The sequence below is a fragment of the Eschrichtius robustus genome, chromosome 5 (assembly GCF_028021215.1).
Source record: "Eschrichtius robustus isolate mEscRob2 chromosome 5, mEscRob2.pri, whole genome shotgun sequence".
Taxonomy (NCBI): Eukaryota; Metazoa; Chordata; class Mammalia; order Artiodactyla; family Eschrichtiidae; genus Eschrichtius; species Eschrichtius robustus.
The window spans coordinates 3249756-3274396 of NC_090828.1; the positions used below are offsets into that span (position 1 = coordinate 3249756).

The 24641-nt window shown below is 46.7% G+C and overlaps 1 protein-coding gene across 27 annotated transcripts in view; it reads right to left on the minus strand.

Moving 5' to 3' along the window:
- Positions 1-24641, minus strand: part of LRRFIP1 (LRR binding FLII interacting protein 1) — a 147209-nt gene that overhangs the window by 24571 nt on the left and 97997 nt on the right. For 7 of the 27 annotated variants that reach the window (XM_068544167.1, XM_068544153.1, XM_068544148.1 and 4 more), the window contains 8 exons: positions 24017-24076; positions 21718-21780; positions 19534-19611; positions 16871-16936; positions 11965-12054; positions 3063-3098; positions 2190-2315; positions 562-633 (listed from right to left, as the gene is read on the minus strand). In XM_068544167.1, coding sequence (XP_068400268.1) covers positions 562-633; positions 2190-2315; positions 3063-3098; positions 11965-12054; positions 16871-16936; positions 19534-19611; positions 21718-21780; positions 24017-24076 — 591 coding nt within the window. Of the gene's footprint in view, positions 1-561; positions 634-2189; positions 2316-3062; positions 3099-11964; positions 12055-16870; positions 16937-18113; positions 18159-19533; positions 19612-21717; positions 21781-24016; positions 24077-24641 lie in introns of all 27 variants that reach the window. The other 20 variants (XM_068544168.1, XM_068544165.1, XM_068544160.1 and 17 more) reach the window with 10 other exon arrangements.

The window sequence follows — 24641 nt, forward strand, 5'->3', positions numbered from 1 at the left end:
ATGCAGTAATTCCACTTTCTACAAGTACCGTGTATTTACTCAAATAAATCCAAGAAGATACACATTCAGACATTGCTTCGGTTAGTAAAATAGCACAGTATGCAAATAATTTGTGTGTTTCAAAAGCACAGCAACAGAACTTCCTTATCGGGAGACATCAGGTGTTTTGAGAAGCAAATTAAGTTGAAGCACTCCTTGTATGTAAGGACTGCAGAAAGTGAAGAAAACCAAAAACCCTTCTTCAAGTGTAGGGTATGCTTCTGTGGGAAATGAGAAACTGTTTTTAAGCCAGGTGTGGTGGGGAGGTGAGTACAAGACATGCACCAGGAAACATGTTAGTAACATTTGCTAATGAGGAGTTACAATTTTCAAGTCTTGGTTTCAAAGCTGCCTTTGGGAAAACCATGAGCACACACACCCATGCTACTAGCACTCCTGCCACTTTGAGGTCTACAGTCTGGAGCCTCTTTAGAGCAAGCATGCAGTCTGAATGTCTTCTGTAGGATTTTTTAAAGTTAGGCTGGGTTAATATCATGAGTCCACACTTCCGTAAGCTGGTACCTTCATCTCTTTCAATCCCTGCATGTATTTGCCTTCTACATCCTGAATCTGGTCCTTTAACTCATTGAGTTCCTGGGGGAAATGGCAAAAAAAGGCAAATGATGTCAAAGGGAAAAATGGACAGAGACCACAAAGGAGAGGCGATTCTCTGATTCTTTTCTACTTCTGGGCGGTTTCCTTATTTGAGTAGTTGGAGCAGCAATCTTCTTTTAACTTTTTTAAGTGTTAAAAGGAAAATAAGATGAATTTCAATACTACAAAGATGAAAATTTAGGTGTATCGCATATGATATTTTCACACAATTTTATCAAAGGTATGTGTCTTCATATGTTTTTACACAATTTCATAAAACAGGCAAATGAGCTTCTGAAAATGGAACAGGGAACAGGTTAATTTACTCATATTTAACAGTTCATTCAAGCTCTTTGAGTTCTGCTCTGTGCTACATACAGTAAGATACTGAAGACAGAAATCAGCAAAGCCTTGTCCCTGCCCTTACAGAGCCCAAGGACTCTACTTTCCCATCTTGTTCACCGCCACGTTCCCAGGGGCTGGTGTCTGGCGTGAGCTGGAGTTGCAATAAATCCTTACTGAACGACTGAATCATGCTCACAACCCAAGACCAGACACAGCTTATGACTGCAGCGAACTCTACTTCAAGGCGGGAAAGGATGACCAAAGGGCTGCAGGAGGCCGAGGGACCACACAGGGAGGGACAGACATTTCAGGAACAGAAGTCAAAACATTGTTCTTATAAGGTGCAGGAGTTGGAAGGTGTCTGCAGGTGAACCTAGTCCCACTGGACCTGATGTTTAAGCTCTTCTCTGGCCTCCCTGGCAAATGTCATCCATCTGTTCAGGTAGCACCAATGGAGGCTGGTTCCCTTTCACCAGTTTTCATTACGAGAAAGCTCGTCCGTAAATGAAGCCAAATCTGACCCGGAAGAGCCTCCCTGGCCTTGGTGCTCTCTCCAGAGGACACGAGGTCTGGTGACTCAGCCTTCCCTCTGCACAGTCTCCTTTTCAGATGCAACGCCCCTAGTTACTTTAACAAGCAGAGGCCCATTTCTCTGTCACGCACTCAGTGTTGAGGATGTAACAGAGAACAGTGTCCGCAGACCAGTGGGAGAAGGAAAAATCACTAAGATACCACGATGGGGTCTACTGAAGGCATATTATGCATATTACAAAGGGAAAGGAAGGGCACGCTGCAGGCAGAGGGTGGGGATGCGTGAAGGGCAGGGTGATACCGTCGGGAGCAGCGGGTAATCTGTGTCCAGCACCTTCCATCGCTGAGGGCGGAATGTCCACTCCTGCTCTGTGTACAGAGGTGGTTGAGCACCTCAGCGCAGCGTGGTGGGGGGTCTCGCCCAGGTTTTCCCCGGGGGGCTGAGGGATCCCAGCGCAGGCGTGCTGGCCCTACCGGGGCGGGGAAGTCAGGGGCGGCTCCCTGCAGGAACCAGAACCGGGCCGGGCCCTACTGTTACTAGAACACCAAGCTTAATGGGAGGGAGGGGAGACCAGACCGAGAAGAAAGAGCTGGAACTTTACAAATTAAATCCTTTTTTACTTGAAGACTGATTTTCACAGAACGTTTCTCTCGGTCATACGTTAAGTAGAGCGCCTTACCTTGATTTCCCTAATGGAGGCCTCAGTGTCAATGGAGATGGAGGTGTCCCCGCTGCCCCTTCGAGAGGAAGTCCCACCCAGGGAGGCCAGTGTGGCTGCAGACAGGCCGGGCAGGCCACGAGACCCCTACAAAGTGGCAAAGAGCAAGGGGGATTTCAGCCAAAACCAAAATTATTTCTCAGTCTACTATGATGGTACCTTTACTTGAATTCAGTTTCCAAATTGGAAAATCTTTGGTGGGTTTACGGTGAGCAACAAAAAGAGGTTCACCTCGAGGGGCCTTTCAGATGCTCGGGGTTTGTCTGGATTAACTGTAAGCTCCATGGCTGGGCCCATCGTGAATTCCTTCACTGTTCTGCAGGTTTAACACACACTGAAGTGGCCCCCCAGGGACCCCAAAGGTTGTGTGTTGCCTGGTGAGCCAGCCACTAGTCCTGTTCACCCCATGGTGAAATTCTTTATTAAAGATCAAGTAGGGCTTCCCTGGTGGTGCAGTGGTTGAGGGTCTGCCTGCCAATGCGGGGGACACGGGTTCGAGCCCTGGTCTGGGAGGATCCCACATGCCGCGGAGCAACTGGGCCCGTGAGCCACAACTACTGAGCCTGCGCGTCTGGAGCCTGTGCTCCGCAACAAGAGAGGCCGCGACAGTGAGAGGCCCACACACCGCGATGAAGAGTGGCCCCCGCTTGCCACAACTAGAGAAAGCCCTCGCACAGAAACGAAGACCCAACTCAGCCATAAATAAATAAATAAATTAATAAAAATAAAAACAAAAGCTCAAGCAATATATTTTCTTGTTAGTTTCATCCATAAATTTCGGGACCCTCATGGTTTATAGATGACACAATATAAAGCTCTACAGAAATTCCTTACCTTCTCCGTGAAGTCTTTTTCTGGTCTCTCTTCAACCTGGAGAGGAAAATGGACAAATGTTAAATACTTAAAAGCATTAAATGGAGAATCTGGATTTAGGGGGTAAGATAATAATAAAATAAATCATCAGCTTCCTTTGTGATTTTAAACACTCCTTTGCCATGAGACTCTCGGATACGCTGGTGTCACAGCGGTGGCCCATGGGCAGCTCAGTGAGCCTGGTTGAACTTCACCGTGTGGTTTTTCAACTTTCACAATTTCCACAGGAAGATGATTTGTGAATGAACTGAATCTGAACAGGATGACTTGACCAGTTTCTACGTGTATGCAGGACACAGTGTGGGACAGGACAGGCACCAGCCTCGTTCACCCACCACGATTACTATGATCGGAACGTGAGAATATGACCAGGGTTCTGGGGGCTGGAAGATGCAACCACACAGAGTTGTAATTTTGACTATCACTAAACTTGGTCTCCAAAGCAAGAGAAAGCAGTGGAGCCAACTGCAGTTTTTCCACTGCTCCTGAGTAACTGAGTCAATGTGAAAATTCTAGTTTACACATTTTGAGATATACACCCAGATGTGGGGAGCTGGCTAGGCGTGGGTGACGGTACAGGAGAATTTGCTGGGTGAAAAGGGGGACCCCAAGAATTTGGCTTTTCAAAATCTTTCCTGTTTGGACTGTCTCTGAATCCTCTCTTCTCCCTCCTGCAAGCAGGGGTCTCTGCGGGACCCCCAGCAGCCTGTAGAGCCCCAAGACAGCACATCTGCTTCAACCCTATGGGAGACCCTTGCCCTGTGAGGGTCTGTTGGGGTCAACAGTCTGAGGCTGCACTGGTGCTATTTCTTTCTTTGATTAGCATCCAACGAAAGGCCAACTTTCTCTTCTTTTTTTTTTTTTTTCGGCACATTGAGGGCTCCTTTCCGAAAGCCCATGGGAAAGGTCCCAGAGGGCGAGAGAACCCTGCACCAAGTTGTCTCCAGATTCTCTGGATTTTCCCATCATGCCTCCAATCCCACCTCCTGTAGCTCAGAGGTTCTTAAATTTGATGGCCAGGGAGTCAACTGAAGATGCCCGTGACGGGTGGGATCACACCGTTGATTCAGGAGACCTCATGAGTGAGCTGGGACCCTGCAGTCACCCTTGACTGCTTACGCCACAGACCATCCAGACCGCAGGTGGACAAATCCTAACGGGTCTGGGTCCAAGGCCACCACAGAGCGGCTCACGAACAGGTCAACTGCCCACAACGTCATCATGCACGGGGCGTGTGGGTGCAGGCGCTAAGCACAGGTCAGGATGCCATAATGGCGGTGATTTCCTGTAAAGACGAGCACTTCCTCTCCTCTGCCCACCCTGGGCCCTTGCTGGGCTGGATGCCCACATCCTCACCATCCTGTACCCCACCAAGAAGGCTCACTGACTGCCACCTTCTCTCCTTCACGCTCCTCGAACCTTCTTTGCAAGGGCAGGATGCCTGAAGTAACTGCTAGAATAACACAGCAAAGTGTGAGAGCTAATCAGCCGACCAAGGGGATCAGATGGAATCGTACAAAATACTTGATTAATTCAAAAGAAGGCAACTTCTGAAACCAGCTCTGAGCTCAGGAGAGTCAAGCTCAAGGGTCTTCTGCTTGACAGATCCAATTTGGCCCCCGGCTCTGGCTCCCAAATCCACTGCATCTGGTCTCACGCACCCAGCTCACATCTGGGTCTTCAGCAAGGACTTTCTACTCTCAGCTAACCAGTCTCCTTCTTGTCCTGAGGAGACGACATGAAGGAGCTGCAGCTCTCAGGCCAGCGGGGTGACCCGCGCTGGCCTCACTCCCAGCTTGCTAAATAAGCCCCTGGGCGGGTGGGGCTTTGGATTCTGGCGTTCCCTCCGCCCAGAGGACTCTCCTCTCCACTGGGCCACAGCCGGCTGGCCTCCAAGGACAGGAGACTTCCAGACACTCTTGGCCACGTGCATCCTTTTTCACTCTCGATGTGGCAGTCGTAGCCCGTTAGATAAAGACAGCTCACTCACAACCATGTCGCACACCATCTGCCATTTGTTGGCACGTGCGTTTAGTATGTGTAAACATATATTTTTTCAGATGTGCATGTCACACCAGCCTAACTAGATATTCTGGAACATCTGTAGATGGCCTACAATTGAGATGGTTCTATCTCATCCTCCTTGGCAGAGCCCCAGGGAGCCCCGGACCGATGTTCTGAGTCATGAGGATGATTTTAGCATTTCAAGTGTGGGTCTCCTCTCCACTTGGGAATACAAATATTCCTGAAAATTTCAAATAACGAAGGAAAAGCTAACTGTCTAGCACTTGCTCTGCTGCAGAATCCATTCATTAGATCTCCTGGACACAAGGCCTTTACTCCCTAGAACAAGTTAGCTTACAGAACAAATATTAATGAGATGAAAATAAAGAGGGTAATTTAACTGTTGGTGGAAAGGGAAGATTCAGTTGAACAGGCTATGAAGCTACCGTGAGAAGCTTGTTGCTGTTTTGCTCTGCAGTTTAAATAGTGTCTTTCCTGACTGTTCATCAGCAACAGATAAATATTGCCTAGAGAAATGAAGCTCCAGAAATCCTATGTTCACCTACAGAGATATCCGTGCCCATAAAAGAAGGACCCCACTTTCCTTTTTGTAGTATTTCTTGTGAGAAAGACGAGAAGAACTATACACCAGACCCCAAAGCACTGGTTTCCTGGGGGCCTTTAGCATAGCTTTGTTCTGCATTGTCTCACCATAAACACAAACACTGCTTTTGTAATTTGCAAAACACCAAATAAGGGAGAAAAAACCCTAAAACCATAGCTTTCTCTTTAGTTTAAAGAAAGTTTAAAAGTAGTTTGAAAAAAGCCTTTGTTCTGAAATAGATAACGCACTCAGAATGTGAAAATTCAGGACATGTTTTTAAGTAGAGACCACGGAGGGAAAAATTAAGCTCTCAATGAGAGTTAGAGCCAATCTATGCTTGACTATTGTTTCCAATCTGTATTTTATGTATCAGGGTGACTGACGTTTGTCTGTTTTCTGAATGACAAGGGACATGTGTATTTGCCAGCCTTCCTGCAACCTAAGAAGTACGCAGAGCCCCATGGAAAGTGGTGCAGTTTTGGTTGGGGGAGGGATGGATTGGGAGTTTGGGATTAGCAGATGCAAACTATTATATATCGAATGGATAAACAACAAGGTCCTACTGTACAGCACAGGGAACTGAACTATATTTAATATCCTGTGATAAACCATAATGGAAAAGAATATGAAAAAGAACATATATATGTATAACAATCACTTTTCTGTACAGCAGAAATTAACACAACATTGTAAATCAACTATATTTCAATAAAACAGAAGGAAGGAAAGGAAAGAAGGAAGGCAAGGCAAGGAAGAGAAAGGGAGGGAGGGAGGGAGAAAAGCCGTGCAGCAGCATGGAGCCATTGCAGCCCCACCGGATGCCACTAGATGGCAGCCTGTGTCGAGCGGAGTGGGACCGGCCCAGGGAGCCTTGGTCAGGCAGGGCACCCCTCACTGCCCCTAACAAAGAACAGATAAGTAACCCTGACGGTGAGTTTAATTTGACATAAAGCATAGTACTTTATCTCTGAAAATAATATACAAAGAAACAGAATAGATGGAAGGGTTTTTAAACACTGTCGTTTCTGCTGCATGATGTGACCCAGGGCACGCCGTGGACCACACGTGCCCCAACACGCTGCAGCCCACGGCAGCACGGGACCCAGGACGAGCCACGGGACCTCGTGGACATCGTCTTCTTATCCGAGGAAGGGCGGCAGCACCACAGATCTTGCAGCCTGTTAGCCTTCCTACTCTCATTTACTGAGCAATACTAAACGTTTTAGGTCAGTGTGAAAACTTTATAGCAACAGGCTTATGAAACATGCAAACCAGTATTTTATAATCACAATGGAGTGTATAAAAAGGCATCTTTTAAAATCTACGGGAGGTAGTCACTTCCAAAAAATTTCTGTGAACTTTTAAATTATGGCAACTCTTCCTTTCAAAAACACTTAACGTAGCACGTTAAATATTTTATTAATTCCAACCTTCTAAAATCGTGTCTAAATGAGCATACTATTTAGGCTCACTTAAATATAATGTCTGGTGAGGTTTCAAACTCCAAGTTTTCCATATCACCATCCGGCTCGCCCACCTTCCTCGAGACAGAGTACAGGAGGTGGGCGTGGGAAGACCCTAGCAAAGGGGCCAGGGACAAAGGGACTTTTCCTCGTGGTGCCCCAAGCCCCAGATGGGAAATGGGATCACGGAGGCAGTGTCATCACGGGGTCCCTCTCGAGAAACCAACTGACAGTACTGGACGCTGCTCAGAAAACACCCATTTTAAGGGTAATTTTCCTTCAGATACAAACAGCAGTGGAAGCTACTATTAGAATGGAAATTTCTGGCTTTAAATCCAATAATATTGACCTCATCCTGAATGACTGGTCCTTGAACTCTTGTATTTATAATTCAAGACCTGTTTTTCCACCTGGTTCCTGCTTCCACCTCTTCACACGACACAAAACATGAGTCATTACAGTCTTTTGTTTTCCTAACTCAGATGGGGCTGAGATTCCTGTTCACCACCAATGCTTCTCTGAAAACACACTGGCACGTGAACCTGGGCGCCACGCAGGACACCCCTGACCGGTGCTTCCGTGACCCGGCAGGTTCACCGGGTTCTGAGGCCTGGATGACACAGCTGCGTCGGCCCCTCCAGGCGAGGCCCTCTGCCGGGCTCTTCTCCGGGCCTGGATTACCCAAACTCCCGAGTCCAGCTCCCTGGAAGTATCCTGCCTTCTTCCCTCGAGCCGGTGCTCTGAGTTCTATACTGTATTGCGCCCATTTGCTGGGGTCTGCCTCTCCAACCTGTGGGTCTGTGAGGGGAGCAGGTGTGTTCCTTCACCACTGCAGCCCTGTGCCTAGAACATTCGATAAACACTGGCTGAATGAACGGACCCCAACTTCCTCAAGAGGAAGATTCTGGAGAAGAAAATAGGGCTCACCTAAAGAATGTGAAAAATGAGATGAGGTCCAACAGCGTATGCCCTTCTGAGATGGGGCGGGCACCCTCTCTGCTCCCCACGAGGCTGGAGGACCCGGAGGGCGGGGCACACTTCGCGTCTTTGGATGCTGAGGTACCTTTATTTTCTCAAAGTGGGACAAGCTATCATTTCCCTCATTCTGGTTACTTTTGTTCTCGGACAGCGCTCCCCTCGCCCGCCCCCCTGGGGCACCAGCCTACATCCCACACCCAGAGCCTCCCAGGGCTGCCCCTGCCCCGGCTCGTACTTCCTCCCCGGAGAGGCCCCTGCCCCCTGCCCTCACCCGTAGCACCCCCTGGAACCATATTCCTGATGCATCACCAGGCGGGATCGTTCTCCCCGAGCCACAGTGGACAACACTCACAGCCCTGGAAAACTCGCCCAGGAGAAGCAGGTTATCAACCCAAATCTCTTCTTGTTTTTGTTTTTCAAGCATATCATTACTCGTCTTTCCAGGTGGAGTTCAGGAAGTCTACGTGCCTGGCCAGGTGTTCCCAGCCCGGAATGAGAGCTGTGACATCTTAACCTGGGTCTTGGAACTCCCTGCCCGCTTCCTGCTCTGCGTCCTTCTGAGAGGCCAGGCGGGGAGGGTCACTCACCCCGCGGGCCTCTCCCTGGGCACCGCCTGTCCCTGCAGCTCCTCCCTCCCAGGCAGGAGGACCAGGGGAGTCTGAGCACAAGCTTCCTGGCCTCTTTGCAATCAACAAGGCCAAATGCATCCACTTACACTGTTCGTCTCGCAAGCCCAAAATGCAAATTCCCAGCCCTTTCCAGGGGTGTGACTGTCCAGGCTCAGAAGACAGAAACGGGGCAGATTCCGTGGAAGAGGACTGAGGTTTGGAAGCACAGAGGAGAGGGTTCACTCCGCTCCGTCCTCCAGACTCTCCGCAGAGGCCAGGATGTTGCCCACGTTCCATCCTTCAGAGGACCGGGAGCCACTATAACCGCGTGGAAGTGCCCTGCGCGGTACACAGGTGCCTCTGCCTCCTGAGGGCCACACCCAGAGGCGTCCTCAGCTCTGACGCCCCACACCCGCGTGAGGTGCCCGGATGCTGACCTCTGCTCACTAACCGCGCCACCCTGAGTCAGCTGACCTTTGTAAATGAGCAGCTGACTCAGGGGAGAAAGGAGGTGGAACCGGTGACCTGTGTGTAATGAACTGAAAAATCAGCTCAGGCAAGTCCCTGAGAGTCTTGCAAACCCAGGGCTCTCAAGGGACCAAGGGACGGTGGGGAGGTCTTGCCGGGCCCCCCAGTTACCAAGAGACCCCCGCCTCTCGTCCTCAGGCCCCAGGGACACGGGCACGATGCACGTTCACCTCTCGTGTCCACTAAACCCATTTTGTGGGAGTGAACTGTTGTCAGATTTAGGAAGCAGATGACAGAGGAATTCATATCTGGTTTCAGTCTCTTCCGTCCGGGGAACGAGACTGCGTTTCTATGCTGTGACTTCATCCTGATGCCGGAATAAACCCAAAGACGTCAGACCATCACGGGCTCACAGTTCCCTGCTTCGCTTGAGCTGCGCCAGGCAGGGAGCCCAGGAGGGGTCAGGCCTCAGCTTCTTCTGACCACCGTGAACTTTCATGTTCCCCAAAGTGGGTGCCAGAGAGCGAGCATTACGCCTGAGGACGAGGGCTCTCCACGTCGGATCTATCGTGGGAAAACGCCGATGACTTGCGTCGGAAACACACAAGCAAGGGCCTGAAGGCGGAGGCAGGCAGGCAGGCAGGGCCGCGCAGGCGGGGGCTGCTGACCTCGGAGCAGGGATCCCTCAGCTCACAAACGCTGCGCTTCAGTCCCGTCTGCCACGTGCAGAAGAAGCGACTCGCCAGGTTTTGAACACTGAACGTACGTGATATGGAACAGCTGGATATCTTACTGCCCCTGCTTGACTGGTCCTGGCTGGAGCAGTAAGCAGTGGGCTTTGTGGGGTGTCCGTCACCCCACATTTCCTGCCCCACCTGAGCGCGGTCAGGAAGCGGCTTCTCCTATTCCCCTCACTGCTGGGGGGCGAGGGGGCAGCTTTCAATTCCACAGAGAAACAGGCTCTCTTGTTCTAATACTCGCCTGCCTCATCTATCTTTTGTTTCCTCACCCTCGATGTGTAAATGGCGGAGAGAACATTTCTCTACTGGCACGAAAGCATCAGGGCAAGCCCAGTGACGAGTGGCTCTGGCCTTGGCCTTGGAGTCAGGGAAAGCAGGGCAGGCGTGGGGGGACTGAGGCCCCCGATTCAGCAATACGGGCTCAGTCTGCAAAAGGGATCCATCCCTTTGTTTGCGTCGTCAGAAGAAGCAGATGTCTGCATTTGGTGTGAAGACTCCTGGCTTTAAAAGGCTGCATCTAATTTAAAAAACAAATCAGCAGCACCCCATGGGTGCATGTGTGCAAGTGGGCGACTCAGCCCCACGGCCTCTTCTCTGATGACCAGGAACACTTCCTGAATTTTACACATCGATGCGTCTAACTGTGGTGTTGTGTAAGTGAGTTACAAACCACAGTCAAGCTCCAAGTTCAACTTTGCCCATCTTCGCCTTCTTCTCCCCAGGGTCTATCAGGAGGGGTCCTGGCCCTCGGTGTGGCAGCCCCCGTGGTGCAGGGCTGGCATGCACACCGCTCGGCACACAGCCCAGGCCCTGTCCACTGAACGTCCTTCCCTGGTCATTGTGTCAGCCCCCCATCCCAAATGTCCCCCGGGCAGATGTGCCCTGCCAATCCCTTACGGTCAAGAGAACAATACAGTTGCCTCATACAAAGCATCAGATGCGGTGAAACTGTCTAAAATTCCAAAGACCATGGGGAAAACACACAATAATGAGACTTAAATGATGGAGACTAGGTAGCAGGACCCCTTGCTTTCGGAAGCAGAACTTGGGTCATCTCAGGCCGGGTGACAAACAGGAGAGCAGCTCTGTCGTTTGTTTCACAGGCACTGAACAGAGGACCAATGGGACAGTGGGGGATGGAATAGAGCTAGGGGTGCTGTGGCACTCGCAGGCCGATACTTTATCCTAAAACACCGCTGGGCTCCAATAACAGATAACGTTCCAAACAAAACGTTTAAAAGTGAACCCTTCAATCTAAAAGAATGGTACAAATGAACTTACTTACAAAACAGGAATCGAGTCACAGATGCAGAAAACAAACTTATGGTTACCGGGGGGAAAGCGCGGGGAGGAGGAGGAGGGATAAACTGGGAGATTGGGATTGACATATACACATTACTATATATAAAATAAATATCTAGTAAGGACCTACTGTGTAGCACAGGGAACTCTTCTCAATACTCTGTAATGGCCTATATGGAAAAAGAATCTAAAAAAGAGTGGATACCTGTATATGTATAACTGATTCACTTTGCTGTACATCTAAAACACAACACTGTAAATCAACTATACCCCAATTAAAAAAAAAATAAGTTAACTGGGACAAATACAAAAAAAGCCTTCAAATTTTTAAATCATAAAAACAACACATCCAGGCACATGGCTACATTTCTCCCGCACTGCGCAAAGTTCCCTCCTCCCAGTGAGACCCCCCCATCTCTTATGCGCTATCAGCAGCTTCCTAGACGGTCCTTTACAAACTGAGCAGTGCAATTCTGATCTCACTGAATAGTCATTTTCTAAATTTGGAAGCATCTTCCCCGATCCTGTTTTTGCTTAGACCTGAAATAAATCATGGAAAGCCTTCCTACTTTCTCCCGGTCCAGGCGTTTGGAGGTGGAGGGGTCTTCTTAGGCGACAGAGGAGTGAAGGGTCCAAGGGGAGGGGGAGGGAGGAAGGAAGGAAGTGGACAGCAGCAAGAGCGAGAGGCCCACTCACCACTGGGCTGGCCTGCGCCGAGCTGGCTCTCGAGGAGGTGCACGAGCTGGACTTGAAGTGGCCGCCGTGCTCCAAGGGCTGCCCACCCAGCTGGCCGCGGGACACGCAGACAGAAACAAAGGAACAGGTCAGCGAAGATGCAAGGAGAACGGAGGCCACGAGACAAAGGCTCCGGTTAGCTGTGAGGTCAGCCAGGCGCAGCCCAGAAAGGAAGGAGAGGTTAGTGCGGCCGGTGGCCGGCCCTGGGAAAGGAGGCTGGGTCTTCCCAGCACATCCGACATGTGGCCACTCAGAACACAAAACTTAATCACACTATCAAAAGAACACAGAATTCTTGGTTAGTAGGAAGAAAGTAACACAGAGCATCTGTTCAGCTGGGGTGTGGAGGACACCTGGTTTCTGCGCAGAAAAGCCTCCACGATGTGGAAGAGACAGGTCTGGAGAACGTGAGCTGCCTGCCAGCACAGAAACTGAAGAGCGGGACAAGGCGGGGCTGGCTTTGGGGCAATGCAAAAGTTTGCTTCTCTACTATCTTTGCAAGTGAATACAAAATAAGATTCAGGGTTAACACAAAATCAGGCAAGGCTTTTTAAAGTGCCACGGGACCTTCTATCTGGGGGCCTGCGTGTATATCTGTCTACCCACCTACCTAAACTTTCTCTCTTCTAGTAAAGGAAAACACCAGCAACTCGTGTATCTGGAGGCTATGCCCTCTTAACTTTGATTTGTATTCACATTTGTTATAGCCCTAAATGCATGTTCAGTTTAACAACAATAACAACAACGAAATCTAACCTTCCTATATGTGTACATATAACCCACATCCCCTCCCTCTTGCATCTCCCTCCCACCCTCCCTATCCCACCCTTCTAGGTGGTCACAAAGCACCGAGCTGATCTCCCTGTGCTATGCGGCTGCTTCCCACTGGCTATCTATTTTTCATTTGGTAGTGCATATATGTTCATGCCACTCTCTCACTTCGTCCCAGCTTCCCCTTAAGCCTGCCCCGTGTCCTCAAGTCCATTCTCTACATCTGCGTCTTTACTCCTGTCCTGCCCCTAGGTTCATCAGAACCCTTTTTTTTTTTACATTCCATACATATGCGTTAGCATATGGTATTCGTTTTTCTCTTTCTGACTTACTTCACTCTGTATGATATTCTCTAAGTCCATCCACCCCACTACAAGTCACTTTGCTATACAGCAGAATCTAACACAACATTGTAAAGCAATTATACTCCAATAAAGATGTTAAAAAAAAAGTATGTACATATCTGAAAAAAATCATAAAATAAGAGCACTTCATGAGACCTTAAAAAAAAAAAATCTTACCTTCCTCTTGAACAAGGCAGGGTGGGGGGGAGGGGGTGAGGGGAGGCGGAACTTGAACACCATTTAGGACCACAGACACTGGCAGACTGAGAAGCTGGTCTGAGAGGCCTGTGCTGACTGTCCTCTCCCCGCCCCCAGGCCCCCTGGAGACCCGCGGGCATCATTCCTACTGCAAATTATATGGGGCCACAAAACTTCAGGGGCGCTCGTGATCCTTATCGTAAATACCATCGTTTAGTTTGCCTGGTTTTCCACCAGAGTGGAATTCCCCAGGGCAGAGTCTGTGTCTATTTTGTTCCCTGCTGAATCCCCAGCGACCAGACGAGGCCTGGCACACAGTAGGTACTTGAGAAATACTTGTTGAATGAATCATTTCAAGTTTAGGCTGTAAATAGCCTTGGTCAAGATGAGCAAATTCCCCAGACCCATCTTGCCTGGACTCATTCCTATGTTGGATAAATATTTATTGTGTATTTACACTTAGGTGCAAGATGCTATTTCAGATGCACAGATAATACAGCTGTACATACACTGTGTGTAAGAATCATTGCCATGTATGGCACATACAAGAAATCTACCAGTATTACTAGCCTCACCTTTTAGCTTTATTTTTCAAAATAAAGGAAAACACCTAACGTCAGCACTTTAAAGCAGAAGTATTTCGCCTTTGGGTTTGCTGATACAAGAGAGAGGAAAACTTCCCCCTGTAGACAAATCCTACTGTATCCTATGTCATTTGAGTCCTGGTTTACGGTGCTGAGATATGACAGATGGTTGTTAATACGGTTTATCTCTGATCCAAGTTTCCCCAACTCCTGAGTCTCAAATCATCCGATCTGGCTTGATCATGTGGAAAAGAATAAGCGTAAAGTCTGTGTCACTGTGGTCCATGTGGCACCTCTGGAGTCGCCCATACTTTGGACTCAGCGTGGCTAATGTGGACTGAAGTATGTTATTCAACAGCAAGATCTGAGTCCAGGGTCCATCTCTTATCGGCCATGAGACCTTGCGAAAGTTACATACCTTGTCATCTATGTCATGAAGTAGAGACACTGACCACACAGGTTCTGAGGATTATGCAAGAGAATACAAGCTGGGCTTTTCTCAAGCTGTCACTTTCTGCTAGAAACAACTTTCACGGCTCCTGGACCAGGTGGCATCGGTGGTGATGACTGCTTCCCAGAGGGTCAGAACTAAGAAGGTCACTTCACACACGGCCAAGAGTCCTTCCTACAACATGCACACAGCTTACTAATGGTAAGAAAGGTACAGAATAGAAAGGTTTTGAAGCAAAACCGTTCTACTTTCAAGAACTAGTCATTTAATCATTTAACTGTAATTGTAATTAGTCCTTTAATTGTAAACACATACTGTGTCTGAGGCTAATTTCTTGGGAGAATGGAGATGGGGACAAGTCTCTGAAAGTGGGCTCAGGACTGTCTTGGGCAGGCCTGGGGTCAGCCTGGACTCAGCTCACAGTACTACAGGTCAGGACAGGAGGGACCCCCAAGGCGCAGTGTCCTCACATTTCTGTACGTGTATTTGTCAGCGGCCACAGCTCCTAGCTGCACAGAGAGCCTGGGGAGACAGCATTCCTGGGCGTGGGGAACTCCGCATCCCCGTGCGGGGCTATCCTGAGGGCTGGGGGTGGGGTGGAGATGGGAAAGGATGAGAGGTCAGTGAACCTTCCCTCCCACTAGGCCTGCTGATCTGTGGCTGGCACACAGCTGATGGCCCAGAGATCTCTTCTGAGGGATTTTACCCCGGGGTTCAATTTGTCCCATTTAATCCAGCAAACGCACGCTGTGCTCCTTCTGCAAGAGAGTGCAGTGTTAGGTGCAGAAAACAAATGTCTTTTGATTCTCTTTTACTTCTTTGGCCTGGTGTGAGACCAGGGACGTGAGCGCTATTTTAGGCATTCTGCTGTCGGGACAAGAGGACCTTTTACTTCCTAACTCCCTAAAGCCATACCGCCCAGGCAGTTCCTACAGGAGGGTTTAAAGCACCAAATAACTGCTACACAAAAGAGCAATCAGCGATGCCTGTCACAGTGCCCCGAAGGTCAGGAATCAGCTACTTGAAAAAGTCCATCTACAGAGGCAACATGTAAAGAGAATCTGTGAGACGTACATCCCGCCAGACATCAGAATTTCTGCTTTGGTGCTTGGGAAGATCCACTCTCTTAAAGAATTAGGCTGCTGCCTCTTACTGATAAAAGAAAATCATTTAGTTGCGTTTTATCCGTCCTATAGGCCTGAGCTATTCCATCCATTAGGTATGGTTTATGAGCTTTTTAAGGGCCTACAAAAATATTTAAGAACTGGGAAAAAGACTTAATATAGCGGGTTCCACTGCATTAAAATTTTATGCAATATAAAATTGTTCAATGCAAGTGTTCAATTAGATGTCAACAAAAACTCGTGTTACGTGGAACTGACATATACACACTAGTATATATAAAAATAGATAACTAATAAGGACCTACTGTATAGCACAGAGAACTCTGCTCAGTACTCTGTTAATGGCCTATATGGGAAAAGAATCTAAAAAAGAGTGGACATGTGTGTAACTGATTCACTTTGCTGTACACCGAAAACTAACACAACACTGTAAATCAACTATACCCCAATAAAAATTTTTAAAAACTCATGTTACATCAATTATTATAATTAATATTTATAAAAACTACATTCTGAAGAAAACTGTTGGCTACCCTGGCTTACTTCATAAGAATTCCTGAATATTCATGACTGGAGAAATACAATAAATCATAAAGCTGGATCATTTAGCCAATTAATTAAGTAGTCAATTACTTCCAAAAGCAAAATTATAAAAGCACTTTCAAGTATTTCTTAAGCCATCATAGTTCATGTGGGACGTGGATGCATCTTTCTAGGATTTGTGCAGGAGCCTCAGGATGCAGAAGCATCTGCCCCTAGGGAGGGCTGACTGGGTCCAATGCCCAGTTTCAACTGGTCCTCAGGACAGGTCAACCAGTTTCCTCACTTCCATGGGCTGATCCCATTTTGTCTACCTTTATCCTTCACTCATTCACTCGTCTTTTTCATTCAACAAGTATTTCTTGTACAACTACTGCACCTTTATTGAGAAACCCTATCACTTCAAATCCTTCAAAGAGGTGAAACGACAATAAAATAAAAAAAGGAAATTCCTTATGGGTAATATTCTAGTCCTTAAATTTGTTCATCTTCCTCGATCATCCAGAGGTGAGAATAATTTGTGGCCTGTTGAATTCCCTTTTGACTCTTTGACTCCTTTTATTATTATAAGATCACTTCATCCCCTTGTTGCAGGGAAAGAGAAGATGAAACTCAATTAAGATGAATCTTTCTCCCTTTGACCTCAACATAAACTGGTGAGTGAGGACATTAAACTAACCACCAAAGGCTATATGACTTACGTTATCCATGACCCTTATTACCATGGAAAACTGGGATGAGACAGTGTTTCCTCCCTATAACTCTGGTTAGTTATCTCCCAGGGCTGAAGCTGCGCTGAGAGAGTCACCCCAGGGTCATGCAGCAGAAAGCTCGGGAAACACGAAAGTGCCTTACAGCGTGGGAACCGCAGGCACTGCTCCGCCGAGCCCCACCGAGACTGCTCTCATCCGACACAGACGCCTGTGACGAAAACAGACTGTAAGGACAGGGCACCTTTCCTCTCTCCATCGGCACCCAGGAAACACTGAAATGTAAGCTAAGGAAGAGTGACACATGCCAGGAACACGTCCTGAAAAACATCACGATGCAAGACATGCAGGAAAGGCTCAAAACCACCTCCACAGGCAAAGACTGTGCAGCAAAAAAACAGGGTCGTGCAAGAGTCCAAGAGAGAGAAGTTTTAGTTGCTGTCAACCAACTGGCATGCAATGGAATCTCCAATAGATCCTTTAAATCTATGACTCTGAAAAATATTCTTTGCTAAGTAAAAACTTGTTAATCTAGATTTAATACGAGCAGATAGTTCAAATATCCTGAGTTTTCTCATGGCATCCTCACAGTTGATGCTTAGAAAGTTACTCCAATATGAAGTGACTTTGTAATAAAAATAGTATGTTGATTATAGCTCAATTATTTAAAAATTCTTTAAGAATTGCTCACTAGAGAACAAAACATTTCATTAACTTGAAAATCCTATGTAATTAATCACTGAGGGTAAATAGGAGCTTACAATACCATGAATGGAACTTTAATTTTCCCTATTTCTCCTTGAGGACACAGTGGGTTTGCTGGACCAGTTATACATCTAATTCATAAGCGTGCAATCTGATGGAAATTCAGAAAGTTATTAACAATAAGAGTATAGCTACTTTGAATACTTAAGTTTCCTGCAGGGCGTAAGTACCTGGTATTTAAAACTGGAAATTTCCAAGATAATATAACATAATGGATTAATATCTGTTAAGGTTACCAAAGCAATAAAAAGCTATCATTCTTTTTGCCAATAGATTGAGTAAATGTTGCCAATACTTTATTCCTAACAATCCTATACAAACACGTGTCTTCCCCAGCTATTGTCAACTGTCGGGAGAAATAAACTCCAGATCTGGCCAAAGGGGGCTGCAAGTGTAAGCTCCACATAAAGGGGTAATTCACCCCCAGAAGGGCTGCAAACAGGTAAGTCCACCGCACTCAGAGCAGGTGTTCGGTGGGAGAGGGGCGCGCATGCGCGCTGAGGGGCGGGGGGGGGGGGGGGCCGGTTAGGCGGAGTGCGGGGCGGTGTGGGGGGGGGGTGGGTTGTGGGGGAGATGGGCGGAGGGGGCAGGAGCGGGCAAGGGGTTGTGGGAAGCACACGCACCCGGTAACTCCCAGCCGGCCGGGCAGCGCCGTACATATAGGATGGCTGGAGGATGAAAGCAAATGGCAGGTTTTTAAACCCTTGAAAATAACAGCAACAAATAATAGTGACAAGGTAATCATGATGCTTTTGGTGATCATGACAGCCAAGTTACTGTACGACTGTTAGAAGGAAAAGAAGTCCACAAAGGCACCATGCCTTCAATAACTCTGATAGATGGAAATCCACATTTACAAGAAAAATAAACATTAGGTGATTTTTAACTTTAAAAATAGTGAACTTCCCCAGAACCTCTGAAATATGTCTATTTTCTGGGCATCTCTTTTCAGGCATTCCTAGAAGAAAGGGTCGGGGAGCGAGACAGAATGGTGAAAACGTCAACGACACCAGCAAGAGCCCAAACCCACGACTCAAAATCCCAGGTGAAGAAAGCACTTGGGGGTGTTAATACACAGACTTCCCCACAGAACAGTGCGGCAGGAATAGCCTGTTTGCTTCTATCAGAGGATCCCAGCCAACAGCCTCCAAGATACAAAGGAGCTGTAGGGGGGGCTTCAGCTGCCCAGGGCTGGCACGCCTCTGGCACAGGGGAACCCACACCCGAACAGAGACGGAGCCTGTGCGGGGTGTGCTGGAACACAAGGGCAGCTCGCTGGTGTGACCTGAGCCTCACCTCCGAATAGCATTATAACCCGTTTACCGGCAGAGGCCACGGAGATCCCAGGGCAGGGGGCCCACTAGCTGGTCAGGGAACATGCAGGAACAGGGATGAATCACTCAGCAACGCAAGGGACAGGACGATGCAGGGAGGTGGCAGTTCAACCTCCATAACGTGATGTGTTCTTGGAGCTCGGCCTCCGACCTCCTCCTACGAGAACAGGACTCCTATACCTGGAGCTAAAAAGGCCAAGCACCTCGGGGATGGCCTTGTACAAACAGGAAACACAGCGGAGAGTGAGCCAGAGAAATAACGCCGTTCTCCCCACTTTCCAAGACGGAGGAGTTAGATTATGCACAAAAGCCTTCCAAATTGCTTCCTGGATACATTTACAGGAGAAAAATGTTTTTTTAAAAAAACAAAGGAAACCCCAAATGGGGAACAATTGCTGGAAAAGGAGGAGAGACCCACGAGACCAATTTTTTGGACTTGAGCTTTTGAAAATATACATTTAATAGAGCCTCCTTTTTCCTAAACTCCTTTTTTAAATAAAATATAAGGTCTTAAATTATTTTTGATTTGCTTTAAAAGGATGAGAAAAGTCTTAGCCAGTTAGTCAAGCCAATTGAAACATCTACTAAGCTTTGCTCTTTGGACTTCACATGGAAGAGGTTGAAGCATCCACATCCATTTAATCAGCAAGTCAAGTGACAGCAGAAGGAAAGAAGAGGGAAGAATGATGTGAAAAGGAGGAGGACAGACCCGGTTTCCATTCTGGGCAGACAGGGGTTTGGGAGCAAGGCCACGACTGAGAAGCCCGAAGTCGGAGCAGGAAAGTCCCTGTAATCAGAGAAAACGGGCCGGAGGGGAAAAAGGCTCACAGCTTCATTTCATCTCAAAGGCATCATCAATTCACATGAAATTGACTTCTGCAACAAGATCGGTAAAAGACATGCACTTGCGGGGAAGAGAGAATGAGGGGAAGGAAATAAAGACAGTCCAGTTAACTGACAAAACTATTACCTGGGACTAAATTAGGACTTGTGAGTCTACACACAGGCAAAAACAGGTTTCATTAATTTGAACTGATAGCAAGGTCAGTGGGGTTTTGAAGGTCTTTCTAATGCAGATTCTAATTTTTACAGTTTGGTGGGAAAAACTCAAAATCAGGAATTTGCAGAGATAGTAACCTCTATTCTACGTAATAAAATATTTCATTGGAGATGATCTCGGGCTTGGTTAGGTATTTACACAATGCACATGTGTTCAGGATTCATAGAAAACATGATAGATTCAGTGGTACATTTCTGAGACCAACAGTCTATACGAGATTTCTGGGGAATACTACTATATAAATTAGCGGTTTCCCCAAATAAAATGTTCTATCCACATTAAAGGACCCTTGAAGAGGAGGCTAGCTGCTTCAGATTTCCATGTCAGCAGTATTCTACTGATCACACAAACCCAGGGCAGCCCTTGAAGGGGATGAAGTAGTTCTGTTGAGGTAACTTGGTGGCACCCTAAGACATTTCCCCATCCTTTCGAGATCCCGTAACTTGTGCCTGTCGTTCCTATGCCTTGGATCAGGTGCACCAGAATGACCTGAGGGGCAGGCAAGTGGAATCCTGGGGTGGGCAGGGAGAAAGTTTCTAATATTTGAACACAAACCCTGAAACTTGTTCCAGTGGTTGGGAGAATGCCCTGGGTAGAAGCCATTTTGTCAATTAATTTTGGTGAATAATTCACATCCAAGTGTTAGATAACTAACACCATGTTCTATTTTACAGAAAGTATCTTAAGCTTGGAAGTAAAGTTTTCTGAATGACGAAGTGCTCTTTTCAACAGCAAAATCTCCCGCTGAATTAAGAAAATGCACACGATACACAAAAAACTCAAGACGTTAAAACCCACCAATCCTTTGGTGCTTACAGTTGATCTTATATTCAGTCAGAATTCACACACTAGGGGAAGGAAGGGTTGGAGTATTTGTTATTATGGGGGGCAGCGGTGGGAGTCTGGGAAGAGGGAGGAGCTTCGGCAATGTCTGGAGCGCCCCCTTCCGCCCTCCCCACGCAGCAGGAGCAGAAAGTTGGGGGCGGGGATGAGGCACGACAGGGGTGAGGACGAAGGAAGGACTAGGAGTTAGACTACTGTGGTTCTACCTGGTTAGTTTCTATTTATTCTTTCTTTTCCCCTACTATTCTTTAAGATTCAGTTGACATTCTTTGTTATGACACTTCCTGGCAAAATCAGTTTCTGCACTAGTGTGAGGGGCGAGGGGGTCTGTCTTGTTTTAGAAGTAAATGCTTCCAGCGGACCTAACTCACCTGCTTGTCTCTGTGACTTTCCTACCTAAACTAGTTCCCTAATGTTTGCTGAGTGAATACAAATCTCACCTAGGTAGGATAAACAAGTCTTACCTATTAGGGCTCTTAAATAATTGAGAAATATTTGCCTATCAAGATTGGTGTATGTTCTTAAAGTATGGGAAGGAACGTTATTGTGTGGACATTTGGATTTGATTTGATTTTCATTCCAAGTCTAATTCCATCCTTGTGAAATTGCCCCAAGTATGCATGTACCCTGCAAAGTAATTCTGCTTTCAAGAATGCTCAAGGAAAGAATTTCAGGGCTTTCTTCTTTCCCTTTTGATTAATCCCAACTACCAGACAGCCACATACTTTCTTTCACCGTACCTAACTCTACACCACAATTGGTATTCAAACATTTGAATCTGAATTCAAATGCAAGAGAGTGGGCTAAATCCGAATTAAATATATCATGTTAATTACCACCCCAAAATGGACTTTAACAGTTATCCAAATGAAACTTCATAAAATAGACATTCAAAGAGAAAAGAGAGTAGAATTTACACATACAGGATTGCATGCTACAAAACCTGTAGTTTCTGCAGAGAGGATGTGAAAGATTTAAATGGAAACCAACCAAGGTGTCCTCTCTGGATGATGACAAAGTAGAGAATCTGCTGTCACCGCCGTAGCTGGAATTCTGAGCAGCAAAGAAGACAAGGTAAGTGATGAGCACTTCCTTACTCTCCCCAAAGCACCACATGTCCCGGTCAAAAGGCAAATATGGAATGACACAACCAAACCAGTATTAGTACTCCAGGAATGCCGAAGCAGCTAGAGAACTGATACCCTCTACTACAGCAGAAACTCTTAACCACTAGGGGTTCTAAGCTGTGTTTTACTTTTCAGTGTTTATATCTCAGTGAGGTCGTGTGATTTAACTATTATCATTATTTAACTATTTATATTTAAATTTAGCTATTATTAGTTGTAATTCCTTACTAAATCTCATGATGGACCATCTATAACCTCTTAGTCTAGACTTTCCGTATGACATCTCTTCTTAGGTAACTAAAATTCCATTTATTGCACAATTTTCACTCTTTCCTCAGCCCAGCACGTCTGAGGGCTACAGCTCAGCCCCGAAGCTCCAGGGAGGAAACAGACCATCATCAGTCTGGCCATCTTGTTCCTGCCCACAGACTGGTACTTCTGATGTCTATGAAATTTCTCATTCCCATCCAATTTTTCTCCAAGCCCATCCTTACACTGTTCCTGGCGTTTTCTGCTCCTATATAAGATGCTACATTAGAAGTACGTTACTTGGTCCTTCAATCATTATATTGGGTTGGCCAAAAAGTTTGTTTGGGTTTTTGTAACCCGAACGAACTTTTTGGCCAACCCAGTACTTCTCGATTATTTATTAAATCAATTTTATATCCAATTTCACTCTGTGGTGAACAGTTTTATAATCAAGTTCTTTTGTATCTGATTTCTAGAGGCATTGCTTACTCTTAACTAAATCATAAGGCACACTTCTACCGTTTCAACGTAAAAATCAAATATTAAAATATATGGATATATGTACGATGTAGAGCTTGATGCCACCTTGTATGGTGGCAACTACATGTTTGGGATGTTCTAGAGAAGAATGTAATATTGGGTAGAAGTTGGACTAAAGAACTTCTAAAGTAACTTCCAACTCTGAACTATGATTCTTTGTGATCGATATGGTGAAACTATGCATGTAGGGTGAAAAGTTACTAACTAGTCAATTTAACCCCAACAAGCAGTGGGGAGCCGTCAGAGCTCCTGCCCTATAAAGCCAGCACTAAACAGCCCTCAGGGACGCTGAGCACAGGAAGCAAAACTGTCCACATCCTATAAGAACGGAATGGATGTTGCTTGCTTCTGTCCCCGGAGTGCTGTATCACCTTAAAGAAAAACATAACAGAGCTTGAGAAACTCCAAAGGCTGTCAGTGCAAAAGGCAACATAAATAGGAAGACACAGCCTTTAAACCGGGAGGATTTTTTAGTTTGGAACGAGAAGAGCTTAGCTGAAACAGAAGTGTATGCAATCCTTAATAGGAACGAGAAGGTAAAACCGGACTAGCCAGTTTCAGAACGCTAAGAGGGTGTCCCGTTAAACCTTTGAAACCTGAAAATATAATTTAAACGTATATATGATATTGCTTAATATAATTAAGGCAAATGAAAAGAAATACTGTTTTATACAGCTAGTAAAATTTATCACTACAAGAAAATAAATGAAGCAAATGCAGGAACAGGAAGATTTTAGATAATGTAATGTATGAGAGATCTGCAGCAGGTCAGGAAACTGAATTAAAATGTATCTGGTTTAACCATCTGAAATCCCCAATGACCTCCTTGGTAAACCCTGAGACCTCCCCCACTTCTTCCTGAGGGCCCTGCTATCGGTTCATTTCTTCTTCTCTCTCCCCCTGGACAGCGTCCCTCTGCTTCCTTCCCTGGAGCTATGACCACTGCGAGCATCAGTGTTCAGCAAAACACAGGCTCTAGGGTAGGTGTCTTTGAAATTACAAATGAGAGGTGGACAACAGTGGAAATGTTGAATTTAAGTATATTTGCGGGTGGAATACACTGCATATGCACATTACACACATCCACCCAGGGCAATAAGATAATGAAGGAGCTAGTACTTAATTCGACCTTTTAATACCTAAGAGATTCCTTTCAATGTCGATCTCTTACCTTAACAGTTAGAATGTTAGAAGACGAACAGTCTAAGATTGCTAACCAACTGAAAAACATTAGCTTTCATTCTATCATGCACACACACACACACAGAGAACTACTATAACACAGAAAAGAACCAAAGAAGCTAAATGTAGCGATATTTTAAAAAAGCTTTGCAGCAGCCTGTTTGAATTTCGTGTCATGCAAATTTACTAACCCTGCCAGATCTTCTCTTCAGGCGCTGTGATCCATGTAATTCTCCATCGTAACCATTTGTCTGTTTCAGCGAAGAAAAGGAGGAAAACGGACATCAGTATACAGACGCAGACACAGGTACAGATCATCAGGGAAGAGTTAGCCGGGTATAAAGTGAGTTTCTGGAGTGCAGCGGATGGACACGGCCAGGGTAGCACACATCCCGGCAGGCCCCCCCACCCCCACCCCCCGCTGCCTCCACGCTCCTGATCTGCTCGGGAGAAACCAGCCCCGTCGGCGGATCACATCACCCTCTTAGTGTCACTGGTGACTAGGGGGCACTCACTCGGGGACGGGAGGAAATGCCAAGTCCCCATGGAGTGAGGCGCACGGGCCTGGGTGCACTTGCTTTCCTCGGCAGTTTTTGGTTCCAGTTTTGTGCTGGTGATGCGGGAATCCCAGCCTGTGAGGAGCCTGGATGCCAGGCAACGTGGGCTGATAACCTCCACCTGAGTCTATTCGTCTTTAGTTCTTGGTTCAGCAGGAAGTCCTTAAAAACCACGGCTCATTATGAGGCTGTATTCAGAAGATTCAGAGAGAGCTTCTACTCAATTTATAATTAAATGCAGGGCTTCCCTGGTGGCGCA